The sequence below is a fragment of the Nyctereutes procyonoides genome, unplaced genomic scaffold, assembly GCF_905146905.1.
Source record: "Nyctereutes procyonoides isolate TBG_1078 unplaced genomic scaffold, NYPRO_anot_genome, whole genome shotgun sequence".
Lineage (NCBI taxonomy): Eukaryota > Metazoa > Chordata > Mammalia > Carnivora > Canidae > Nyctereutes > Nyctereutes procyonoides.
The window spans coordinates 45362269-45374788 of record NW_026575049.1 but is presented as its reverse complement, the minus strand read 5'-3'; the positions used below and the strand labels follow the sequence as shown (position 1 = coordinate 45374788).

General features: G+C 38.2%; 1 protein-coding gene across 1 annotated transcript in view; it reads left to right on the top strand.

The window, feature by feature from the left end:
- The window catches only part of VWA3B (von Willebrand factor A domain containing 3B), a 207217-nt gene that overhangs the window by 48512 nt on the left and 146185 nt on the right, over positions 1 to 12520 (top strand). Inside the window, exon 8 of the mRNA XM_055328114.1 lies at positions 2254 to 2379. Coding sequence (XP_055184089.1) covers positions 2254 to 2379 — 126 coding nt within the window. The remainder of the gene's footprint in view (positions 1 to 2253; positions 2380 to 12520) is intronic.

Here is a 12520-nt window from a genome sequence, read left to right as displayed (position 1 = left end):
AAGCCCAGTTAAATGGACAGTTTTGAGTTGCTTTGTTTTCTGATCACTAGTGTGAGAATTTGTAGGTGCATAATTATAATGACTAAACCAGTGTATCGATAATTTGATTACTACCACCTGCACAGGGAACATGCTGTCCATTGCTGACCCTTAAATACACTGTCCTGTATCATCAAGACCAGTTCTGTTTCTTTGAATTTTCCCTTCGTTGCTAACCTTTTAAGACATTATTGGCAAGTCTGGGGAAAATGGAAAGCCTTGACTCATTCGAAACTTTTAAAGAAAGGATTCTGCTACATAACACCTCTGTGCTACAATAAGTAGCTGGAAGTCAGTTTTGCTTTTACAGCAGTCAGAAAGTCCTGTGGGCTTATGATTTGCATTTGGCAGCAGTTTGTGATATTTTTGGAGTTCCAGCATGGAACTGGGTACATATCACGTTTCACCCCTTGGGCTGTCAATGGCCATAGAGCCACAGTGACCCTCCATCTCTGTCAGGGCTTGTCACTTGCTTCTTATGAATATAGCTTTTAATACTCTCACACGATCTGGCCAACTTTGGGAGAGCCAAATCCCTGGTATCCCTTTACTTTTGCCCTGCCCTTCTTGATTACTTTTGAAAGTTAGAAACATCGACCCTGGTCTGCCCTGGTCTGTCCTGGTTATTTAAAGTTAGTCCTTTCACCCTGGGTAGGTGAGTTTCCTGGGGGCAGCCCCTAGAGGTCTGGGGGTGGTAGTCTCTCATTCTCTGTGGGTATAGGATATCAGACATCTGTGGACTGTTATGTAGACAGATTTGGTAAGTGGGATCTTATTAGCAGCTGGGAGGAGGGGGCTTCAGGGACCTTCTATAACTATCCATCCCTTTTCTATGGCAACTATTCAGGGTGGCAGAGTTGGTATAGTCATGCCAACTTGGCTTTGACTCCTTACTCTGACATTCATTGACAGTGTGACCTTGAACAATGCATATTGCCTCAGTTTATATGCAGCTGTAGAATGAGGACAAGATTAGAATTGGCCTGCAGAGCTGTGGTAGAGACAGAGACAATGTTTAGAAAAGCCCAAGCACAAAGCAGGTACCCTCAAAGGTATTTATCATTAAAGGGTTTGGACTAGCTTACTTTAATAACATCGTCAGAGTTCTCTCAACTGACTGTATACAGTCAGTGAATTGAGTTAGTTGGTTTTTTAAGCTGTTTTTTAATTGGAATGAAGTTTTTAAAACTAGAGAATACATCTGCTAGATTCTTGTCTCTGCAACCATATTAGAACTCCCTGGTAGCCCCTGAGCTGCCTTGAGTAGTACCAGGCCAGTAGCTGGGCCCAGGGATGCCACTGAAAATAGATGATTCTCTTGTGGCCTCTTGGAGTCACCACTGGCCTCATGTGCACAGCAGGCTCTAGTCAAGAGGTATGTGGAGATGATGGTAGGTTCACACAGAGTTTTAAGAACTAATAGAGATACTCAGGTGCTCTTTACCCAGTTTCCCCTGTCATAACATCTTGCAAAACTATAGAACATTACCATAGCCAGCACATTGATATTGATGTTGTCAAGATACCACCACAGGATCCCTCATGTTGCACTTCTATGGTCATATCCCTTTCCCTCTTGCTCCTACACCCTCCGGAATCTCTGGAAACTACTCATCTGTTATAGCCTGGACCTCTTACTCATGGAATAAAATATTATTGATTGTGAGAATGAGATTAATATCTATATTAAGAAGCCATATAATTTTGAAAGAAATGTCACACAGCCAAGCCTAATCCTTAATTGAGACAGTAGAGATCCAGAAAAGGAGGCGAAGAATCATTTCTTACATTAGGGGAAAATAAAGACTGTGAGGTGGTTTTCAGAGAAGTGGAAAATCTCAGCTTAAGAAAGGTTAGGAATTATTACTTTCACATGCCATTGAATTTACCTTCCTCACCCTGGCTTTTATTAGGTGCTTTTGAATAATTTTATTCTTTATCTTACTTAGGTATTCTCAAGAATTCATCTTAAAATATGGCTGGTACACATATTTACAAAGCTTTATTGGATCCTAAAGTCAACATTTATGATTTCTTGAGATGACAGTACTTCCTTAGGGATTTTAGTTACGATTCTCAGATTAGTGGGGAAAGTGGAATTTGATGTTCAGAAATGTTCTAGAAACTTGGCTGGGGTGCGGCAGGCTTCTGGGACTGCTAGAGAGTTCTTGGGCCTGCCAGAGCCGCCCACTCATGTTGTGTTTCTCTTCTCAGGAGCTGGAGTCAGAGAGGACGTGTTTCTCATTTGGAGGGAGATGGAGGAAGCCTGCAACACTCTGACCCAGATCCAGAGGCTGGTCACTGAACTACCCAAGTCTAATGTGGCCACAATAGACTGCGGTGGGTGCTATTCATGTTTGTGAATAGAGGCCTAATTCTAGTTAGTGTAAGAGGCCTAATTGTTACTAGTTGGGGATGAAGGGCTGTTTCATGAGGAGTTCTTTCAGAGTTGTGCTGTGGTTTGTGTGCGTGTGTGTATGTGAGTGAGAGTGTATGTGTCTGTGTGATTGTCCAAAAAAACCCCAGCTGGACTGGAAAGTGGTGACTCTTGCTAGGGGAAAGAGGCCTCAGTGTCGAGCTGGGCTCAGTGATGACTGCAGCATGGACAAGTGGGGATTCGTAGCCAAGGAGCAGGGTGAGGTTGGTGGATAGGAAATTCCTAAGAGGAAACATCAGGAGTAAAGGGGGATTCTGGCTAAACCCACTTGACAGGATTCTTGCTGAAGGCAGGTTGGTGACCAGACATCACCTGGGGGTGGTAGGCTATGAGGAGTTTTATCAGATACAAAGGGTGGGGGATTCTGGCTAAACTGACTTAGGATTTTTGCTAATATTGGCTGATGAAAAGACAGACATGGAAGTCCAAAGGTAGAGACCTAGTTGAGAAGAGAATTCAGAGGAACCTGAGTTTTGAGTGAGAAAGTCCTGGTTACAAATCCCAACTTTATCATTAAGCAATAACCTGAATTAATCTCTTTAAGTTTTACTTTATTTTTCTGTTAAATAATTATATCTGCCTTGAGGGATTATTTTAAAGATTAAGTAAAATGATGTATCCTTTGCACCAAGCAGGTATTTGATAAACATTAGCTTACTTTTTTCCCTTTCACAGTTAGAGAGTTAATATATTGATTCTCCTTTCTGAATTCTTGAGTTAGTAAAGGATTTCCTCTGTAGGGCACTGATTTCCATTAGGGCACCTCTGGTAATAATGGTAGTTACACTTAAAGCACATCCCTTGCATGGCAAGCCCTGTGCTAGGCTCTTCACAGTATTAACTCATTTAACTCTTCCTATAATCTTATAAGATAGGTGTTACCATTAGCTCTATTTAGGTTGAGTAACGTACCCAAGGCCACAGAACTAGAAGTGATGAAACCAGGACTCAAACCTAGTTACTACTTTTACTTTTATTAGTAAAAGTACCAAAGTCTGGCTTTCCCCCGAGACATTCCAGTTGAATCCATAAAGTATGTGATCTGGACATTGAGGGTTTTGAAAGCTCCCAGGTGATTTTAATATTCAGCAAAGTTTGGGAACCTTTGCCAGTCTATATTGCCTTCTAGTACCCTGCCTATATTACAGAGGTGTTAATGTGAAAGGAGAGCAAGGAGCCAGATCAGCTGGGGCAGAGATGCAGTTGAAGAGAAGTGGGGAAGGGACATGTGTAGAGGAAGAGGTTAAAAGCATGGGCAGACTTGCCCTGTGCAACCTGATAAATTCCTGGGGACAGTGTGTTTTTAGTGTGGCTAGGTGTCCAGTTATGGGTCCGGGGCAGCCCAGCTGCAGTTTCTTTGCCAGTGCCAGCTCTCCGGAGTCCCCAAGGAGGGACCTAATCAGGCTTATCCAGAGGGGCTGCTCATTTGTAGTGACATCATACACAGGATGAACCCAAAAAGTCCTCTGTCATCCCTGAGAGAATGAAAATGGGCTAAAGTCAGCATCCATGCTATAAAAGGAGAATGATCCTGCTGCTCAGGTGTTTGGTAGAGTACAGTGGACTGAATTGTTCCCACAAAGTTCATGTATGAAAACTTTAACTGCCAATGTGATTGTATGAAGAGATAGGGCCTTTAAGAGAGGTAATTAAGGTTAAATGCGATCATAAGGCTGGGACCCTAATCCAGTATGCCTGATGTCCTTATATAAGAAGAGGAAGAGATGCCAGAGACTTCTCTCTTTCCACACGTGCACAGAGGAAAAGCTATGTGAGGATGACAGTCTACAAGCCAGAAAGAGATGCTTCACCAGAAACCAAACCTGAGGGCACTTTGATCTTGGACTTTCAGTCTCCAAAACTGTGAGAAAATGAATTTATGTTGCTTAAGCCCCAAGTCTATGGTATTTTGTTGTGGTAGCACAGGTGGGATAAAATAGGGAGTATTTAAACTTGGGGTAGTTAGGTTTGAGGATTAACAGAAGATTTTTAGATACTATTCCTAAAGGAAACAGAAAAGAAAAACTTTTGGCCTCAGTAACTGATAGAAGGATAAATCATTGTCCCTTTATTTCAGTCTAACACAGACACATAGCTAAACACTAAACATTTTCAAAAAAATGCTACAAGTATATCATTTCTATTTAAAAAGCAAAAGTTGTTCAGGACCTTTCCACTGTTGGGTACTCATTGAAACTTTTATAACCTTGCTTTGGCCCCAGAGGCCACATTTGGGGTATCTGACCTGTTCCTTTTGCCACCACAGCAGTGGTTTTGAGGCACAGGAGGGTCTGCTTAATGTGAAAGCATAGCCATTCCCTATGTTTGGCTGCCCAAGGCCTGCAAGGCCAAAGCAGATAGCATAGCCATCTGAAGGGGATGAGTTAGGAGTTAGGATGGAGGGCAGTTATATGGGCTTCCATTCATGTGAAACCTTCATGTGAATTAGACAAAGTCTACCTTCCTGGGCGTAACACCCCTTCGGCCAGGTGTACTGGTTCAGGGATCAGCTGGTGTATTGTTATACCAAAGGCCAGGAGGGTGATATATGGTAGGGATGACTCATCAGCTTGATGCCTAGGATAAGAAGATGGTGAGACTAGATACTTGTTACTAGTAATTTTGACCTCTTTAAATTGCCAAGAGTAGGACATGAGAACTCTCTGGAGGAAAAAACTGACAAAAATATAAGAAATTTTTTTTTAACAAACTGAGCCGCCCAGGTGCCCCTAAAATAATGGCTTTAAAGACACTAGACCCTAAGCAATAAAGGCCAGTGATCCCTGATATACCAAATATCCAAATTGAGCTCTGTGATTATCTCAACTTAATGTTTTAAGAGAGTTTCCAGGCCATGATGTAGGGAGAAGGATCCCAGGTGTAGCACAATAAACTTATGATTCTGGGAGACAGAGATAAGAGTCCAGGGAGACCAAGAAATCTAGATTTCTTAGGATGAATGACCAGAAAGGAGAGAGGTACACAGAGAGAGAATTCAGGAAATCTGCAGAGCCCCCCTTGAGAATTTCAGTTCAGTATGGATGAACTCTTTCATCTGGGGAGATTACCTGAGGCTGGGAAAGATCCATTGGGAAGAATTAGAAAGAAAAGGCTTAGAGCTCACACACAGCCAGGAACAGTACCTGTTCTTAACAGCCCGAAGTGGAATAATTCATAACTCATGGGGCACCAGGTGGACTACTTGGGAAAGTCTAGCCTCAGTAATAGGGAATGAGCATTCAGTGGAGCTCTGGGCCCTCCTAGGAAATCATCAAAGCAAGATATGTAAGGAAAGAACTCTTTATAGGTAATGAAACTTCATCTCAGAACAAGGTTCTGGAAGATTTAAAAGAACACAAAAACAAGCAGTAGCCAACAAGGTAAAGTTCACAATTGGCTTCCAATCAGAGATTACTAGGAGTGAAAAGAAGCAGGAAATGTTTCTCTTAATAATCTATCAATCCAAATTCACTGGGAACTGATACATTAGAATTGTCAGAAAAAGAAATTCAGTTATTATAACTGTATTCTATGTGTTTAAAATTTTAAGTAGGAATAGGGATGGATATTTTTTAAAAAGGCATATATTAAACTTTTAGAGATGAAAAACTTTTAGGGAAGAAAATATCTTTGATGAAAACATGCTGAATGAGATCAATGGCAGATTATTAGACATTGCAGGAAAAAAAGATTAGTGAACTTGAAGACATAGCAATAGAAACTATACAAAAAGACAATCAGAGAAAAAGAATAATAATAAGTAAAAACCAAACAAATAACAAACAAAAGAGCATCATTGAGCTTCAGTTGGCCAAAATATACATATAGATGGAATTTCCAAAGAGAGGAAGAAGGGGGAACTGAAAAATATTGGAAGAAATAAAGATTGAAAAATGTCCAAGTTTGATGAAAACTATACCTCAGAGAACTAAGAAGTTCAATGGATGTCAAGTACAAGAAAATGAGGGAAAGTCTACCAATGGACATCATAATCAGTTTGCTCAAAACCGGTAATACAGAGGAAATCTTAAAAGCAACTAGAGGAAAAAGAAGAAATGTTGTATACAAAGGAACAAAAATAACCATGACAGCAGAAATCTTGTTGCAAGTAAAAAGATAGGGAAGCAACATCTTTTTTTTTCCTTTCAGTACTTTAAAATTTCAGCCTAAAATTATATAGTCCATGAAAATATCTTTCAAAAAAAAAAAAGGCAAAATACAGATCTTCTTAGACACATGAAAGCTGAAAGAGAGTATTATCAGCACATCTGCCCTTCAGGAAATGTTAAAGGGCTTCCAACAGGAGGACAATGATACTTTTAAATGGAAAAATGAATGGAAATCATGGAGCTACAAAAAAGAAATAGAGAACACAGAAAATAACTACATGGACAAAGATACCATATTTTTCTCTGGTGTGCGTAAGTTCCGAAGATGTCCAAATGTCTACTGATAGATGACTGGATAAATAATGGTGTGTGCATACAATGGAACATTATTCAGTCTTTAAAAGGAAAGAAATTCTGACACAGGCTACAACATGGATAAGTCTTGAAGGTGTTACACTAAGTGAAATAAGACACAAAATAACAAGTATTATATGAGCCCACCTATATGAGATACCTGGAATAGTCAAATTTATAAAGACAGAAAGTAGAATAGTGGTTCCCAAGAATTGGAGGGAATGGAGAATGGAGAGTTATTATTTAATGGGTGAACAGTTTCTGTGATACTGAAAAAGTTGTGGAGATGGATAGTGGTCATGGTTGCACAACAATATGAATTCTTAATGCCACTTAATTGCAATCTTGAAGATGGCTGAAGTGATAAATTCTATGTTATATATATTTTACTTCAATTAAAACAATAACAACAACAACAAACCAGTGCATTACAAAAACAAACTCAGGAGAGGAGAAATGGAAGTATGCTATTATAAGGTTCTTATAGTGTGCATGAAGTCATATAATATCAATTGAAATTAGGGCATGATATATTGAGGTGTTTGCTATATCTAAAATAACTACTAAGTAACAAGCCAACAAAGGAGATAAAATGGAATTAAAAATACTTGATCCAAGATCTGTCAGGAGGAAAAAAAAGAGAGCCAAGGACAGATAGGGCCAATAGAAGACAAATGGCAAGATGATAGACATAAACTTCAAAATGTATCAATTTGTACATTTAAATGTGGTTTATTGTATGTCAGTTATACCTTAATACAGATGTTAATAAAGTAAAAGAGGAGGATGTGGATCACTCTTGAGATGCTGAGCTGTTCAGAGATATTGGTGCTAATGCATCTGAGCATTCTGTGTGTGTGTGTGTGTGTGTGTGTGTGTGTGTGTGTGTGTTTGAGTGTGCCAGGTATGACTCTCAAATAAGAAGATGGTTTTTCTCACAAAATGCTCAAGAAATTGTCCATGTTAGGGAGACTTGACTCTTCTTTGGATGATTCTGCAGCTTAAAACATTTCAGGAGCTCTTCATTTGTAGTAACCTTCACAACCATTTTATTACTCACTGGAGATAAGTCTAATCATGTTATATAGTTACGCCAAGATTGGACTCCCAATACTTGATTGGTTCAAAATATCAAACTCAATGTCAAATGACAAGAAAGAGGCTAGAGGCACACTGAAGCCCTACAGTCAGTTCCAACCAAAAGCTCTATAGGAGTTTTGAGCACTTTTTTTTTTAAACACACGGATGGGTGGGGGCAATGTTTGTTTTTATTATCACTGTATTAAACCACCAGTTAGATGTCTCTGTTGTTATAAGTTGTGATGAAGTACACAGATTTGGAATTAGAAAGATATTTCTAATCATGGCTCTGCCCACTCCTGTGTGACACTTGGCAAGACATTTAGTATCTGTGCTTCAGTTTCCTTATTTGCAAACTTGGTATGATAATGATAATACCTACTACACAGGGGGATCCCTGGGTGGCGCAGTGGTTTGGCGCCTGCCTTTGGCCCAGGGCGCGATCCTGGAGACCCGGGATTGAATCCCACGTCAGGCTCCCGGTGCATGGAGCCTGCTTCTCCCTCTGCCTATGTCTCTGCCTCTCTCTCTCTCTGTATGACTATCATAAATAAATAATAATAAAAAAAAACCTACTACACAGGGCTATTATGAGGATTAAATGAAAAAATACATGTAAAAGATTTATAACTATCTTATCACATAATTAAAAGTAATGAAGTCTAAGAAAAGGTTAATGCATTTTTTCTTTCATTTATTGAGTGCTTACTATATGTAGTTCTGTGCTAAATGATGAATATCATGATAAGTAAAACGGACATGGGATAGGTGCTAATAAAGCAGCACCTTGTACCATTTCTTGCTTGGTGAGAGCAAAAAATCAGATGCACATGCAAATATAATTACCAGCTGGAATAGTGTGACTAAGGAAAAGTGTGAGTTCTTGAGCTATTGATTTTCTGGGGTCAAGGAAAGCTTTACTGAGGAAATATTATTGGAACGGATATCTGGAGATTGAGGAGTCAAGATAATGAGGTAAGGAGGTGGGAGTTAGGGAAGAGTATATGCTAGGCAACAGAATGACTCATGCAAAGGTCCTGAGTCAGGAAGAAGTATGGCACTTTAGAAGAATTTGGGCAAGATAATTGTGGGTAGATCTCAGAGATCAAGTTAGCAGTTGGCCCTTGATGAGGCTAGAACTGTGGGCAAGGACCAGATCATGGTGGGGCTATAGACCATCATATGAGATATCAGTCCTTAATTTAAGACCAGTGGGAAACCACTCGAAGATTTTAAGCAAGGGAATGATGAAATCAGATTTGCATTTAGAAAACAAAATCACTTTGGCTACTAGGTGAGAAAAAGATTAGAAGAAGGAGGCCAAGTGAGGATGAGGAAGAGAGTTAAGGTGTATAAGTGAGAGGTGATAAGTAGGCAGATCTGAGGGAATATTCAGATATTGAACTTGGCTGGCAGGACTTGGGGGTGAGGAAGTTATAGGTGTCAAAGCCAAGTTCCTAGATGGATACCGTACTAGAGGATAACCGGGTTTGCAGGTAAACGTGATGAGGCTAGTTTGGATTTATTAAGACTGGAGCACTCTGGAGAGACCAAACAGAGAAACAGGAGAGGGAATTGACTCTAAAAGTCTGGAGTTCACATAGCTGTGAGTGATACACTGTTGGATGAATTGAGCATTCTTGATGTAAAGACATGGCCCCATCAAGTGGGAATGTCATGTTTCTGAATCTTTTACTCCAAGATCTTTGGATTCTGATACATATGTAGAAGAACATATGTAAGTTCTCTATCCTGTACCAGTGATGCCCAATTAATGTAATAGATAAAGACTATTTTACCAAGATGATGACTTAAGATCTGAAAGCAAAACAGACTGATTTACAGAGCCCTTGTACATATTTATTTTCTCAAGAATATATTTCCCTTTTGTTCAAATAGGACTTGCAGGATGAGATCTAGGGCAGGGCACAGCTGGTTTCTTATGTAACCAAAAGCAAATCTAACACTTGGCAAAGTGCTCACACTTCCGGCAAGGCAAAAGAGAAAATAATATTTCTTCCCAGAACTGAATTTTTTCCAACATTCTTTTACACCTTTAAAACTCTTTATAGTTAAATGAATGTTGACAGGGCTGATTAATAAGCAGCAAGGATACTGCTAAAAGGGCCAGGATTTTGTTGAACTCAAATGCATTTTCATACAGTAGCCTTGTATTTTCTAGATTAAAAAAAGAAACAGAAAAACATCTGTGTAAGAATATCATATAATGATTCTGCAAGTCAGAGTTTAAGCTGTCACTGTCATTCCTCCTAAATGTGGGAGAATAATTAGTTCATTAGAATCCTGTAGATGTGATGCATTACATTTAGGAAGAATATTGGAATGTAACACAAACTATGATGCAATGTCAGAGCTAGAATCATTTTATTACAAAGTGACTGTGGTAAATAAAAATGAAAGTTCAACTTATCAAGATTTGTAGGATGCAGTGAAAGCAATGCTTAGAGGGAAATTTATAACATTGAATGCATAAATTAGAAAAGAAGATAGCTCTAAAATCAGTAAGCTTCTACCTTAGGAAACTAGCGAAAGAAGAACAAATTGAACCTACTGTACCCAGAAGAAAAAAATAACAATAAAAATTAAAGCAGAAATCAATGAAGTTGAAAACAAGAAATTAGAAAAAAATCCAACAAAATCAAAAGCTGGTTCTTTGAAAGGATAATAAAATCAATATGCCTCTAGCCAGGCTAAAAAAAAAAAAAAGACAAATTACAAATACCAAAAATTAAAGAGGAGACACATCACTAGAGATCCCATGGGTATTAAAAGAATAATAAAGGAATATTATGAAAATTCTATACCCACAAATTTGAATGGGTCAATGGATAAAATGGATCAATTCTGTGAAAGACACAATTTGTCAAAACTTCCACAAGAAGAAACAGACTATCTGAATAGGCCTAAACCTACTAAAGAAATTGAATCAATAATTAATAACCTTTCATAACAGAAAGTACGTGACTCAAAAAAGGAATTGTGAAAGAAGCTAAGACAGAAGTGACTCGCCATATGCAAGAAATCTTCAGTAAAATGAACAGCTGATTTCTAATTAAACACCATGCAGGTCAGAAGCAATGGGATGAAATATACAAATTGGTAAAAGAGACTGTCAACCAAGAATGGCATATCTGGCAAAACTGCCCACCAAAAAGAAGGAGAAATTAAGACATTCAAGATGAACAAAAACAGATGTCATTGTTAGCAAACCTACCCTACCAGAAAAATATTAAAGGAAGTCCTTCAGGATGAAATGAAAGGATATTAGAGAGTAACTTGAATCCACATGAGTAGAGGGCACCAATAACTACATAGGTAAATTATAAAAAAAAAAAGCATAAATGTAGTTTTTGTTTACTATCACTTTTTTTTCTCTTATGTGATTTAAAAGACAACTGCATATATCAATAGAGGAACACCTTGGAGATATTATGGGTTTGGTTCCAGATCCCTGCAATAAAGCAAATATAACAGTAAATCAATTCAAGCTAATTGTTTGGTTTCCCAGTGCATAAAAAATTATATTTACACTATACTGTAGTCTATTAAGTGTGTAATAACATTGTCTAAAAAAACACAAAGTACATACCTTATTCAAAAATTATTTTATTGCTAAAAAATGCTAACCATCACCAGAGCTTTTGGCAAGTCGTACTGATCACAGATCATCATAACAAATGTAATAATAAAGAAAAATAAATATTATGAAAATTCCAAAATGTGACACAGAGACATGATGTGAGCAAATGCTGTTAAAGGAGTGGTTCTGATAAACTTGCTCAATGCGAAGTAGCCACATACCTTCAATTTGTAAAGCAACACAGTATTTGAGAAATATGATAAAACAGGGTATGCCTGTACTAGGGATGTAGTGTACAACATGATGATGATAGCTAATGCTGCTATATGATATATAGAAAAGCTGTTAAGACAGTAAATCCTGAGAGTTCTCCTCACAAGAAGAAAAATTTTTCCTTTTTTTTCTTTCTTTTTGTTGTGTTTGAATGAGAATCTATTAATTGTATTAGTTGAAACTATTATGATTATCACTTCACAATATATAAAAATCAAATCATCATGCTGTATGCCTTAAACTTAGTGATGTATTTAATTCTCAATAAAACTGGAAAATATGAAAAGACAACCCATAGTATAGGAGGAAATATTTGCAGATCACATGTTTGATAAGGATCTAGTGTCCAGAAGATATAAAGAACTTTTACAATTCAACAGAAAAAAGACCAACAGCCCAACTGAAAAATAGACAAAGAATTTGAACAGACATTTCCCCAAAAAAAGATAAATGGCCAAGAAGCACATGAAAAGATGTTGTGAGAGATATATAAGTGAAAACCACAGTGAGATAACACTTAACACCCACAGGATGGCTATAATAGAAGAGATAGACAATAGCAAGTGTTGGCAAGATATGGAGAAAATGGAACCCTTATACGTTGCTGGTGGGAATGTAAAATGGTGC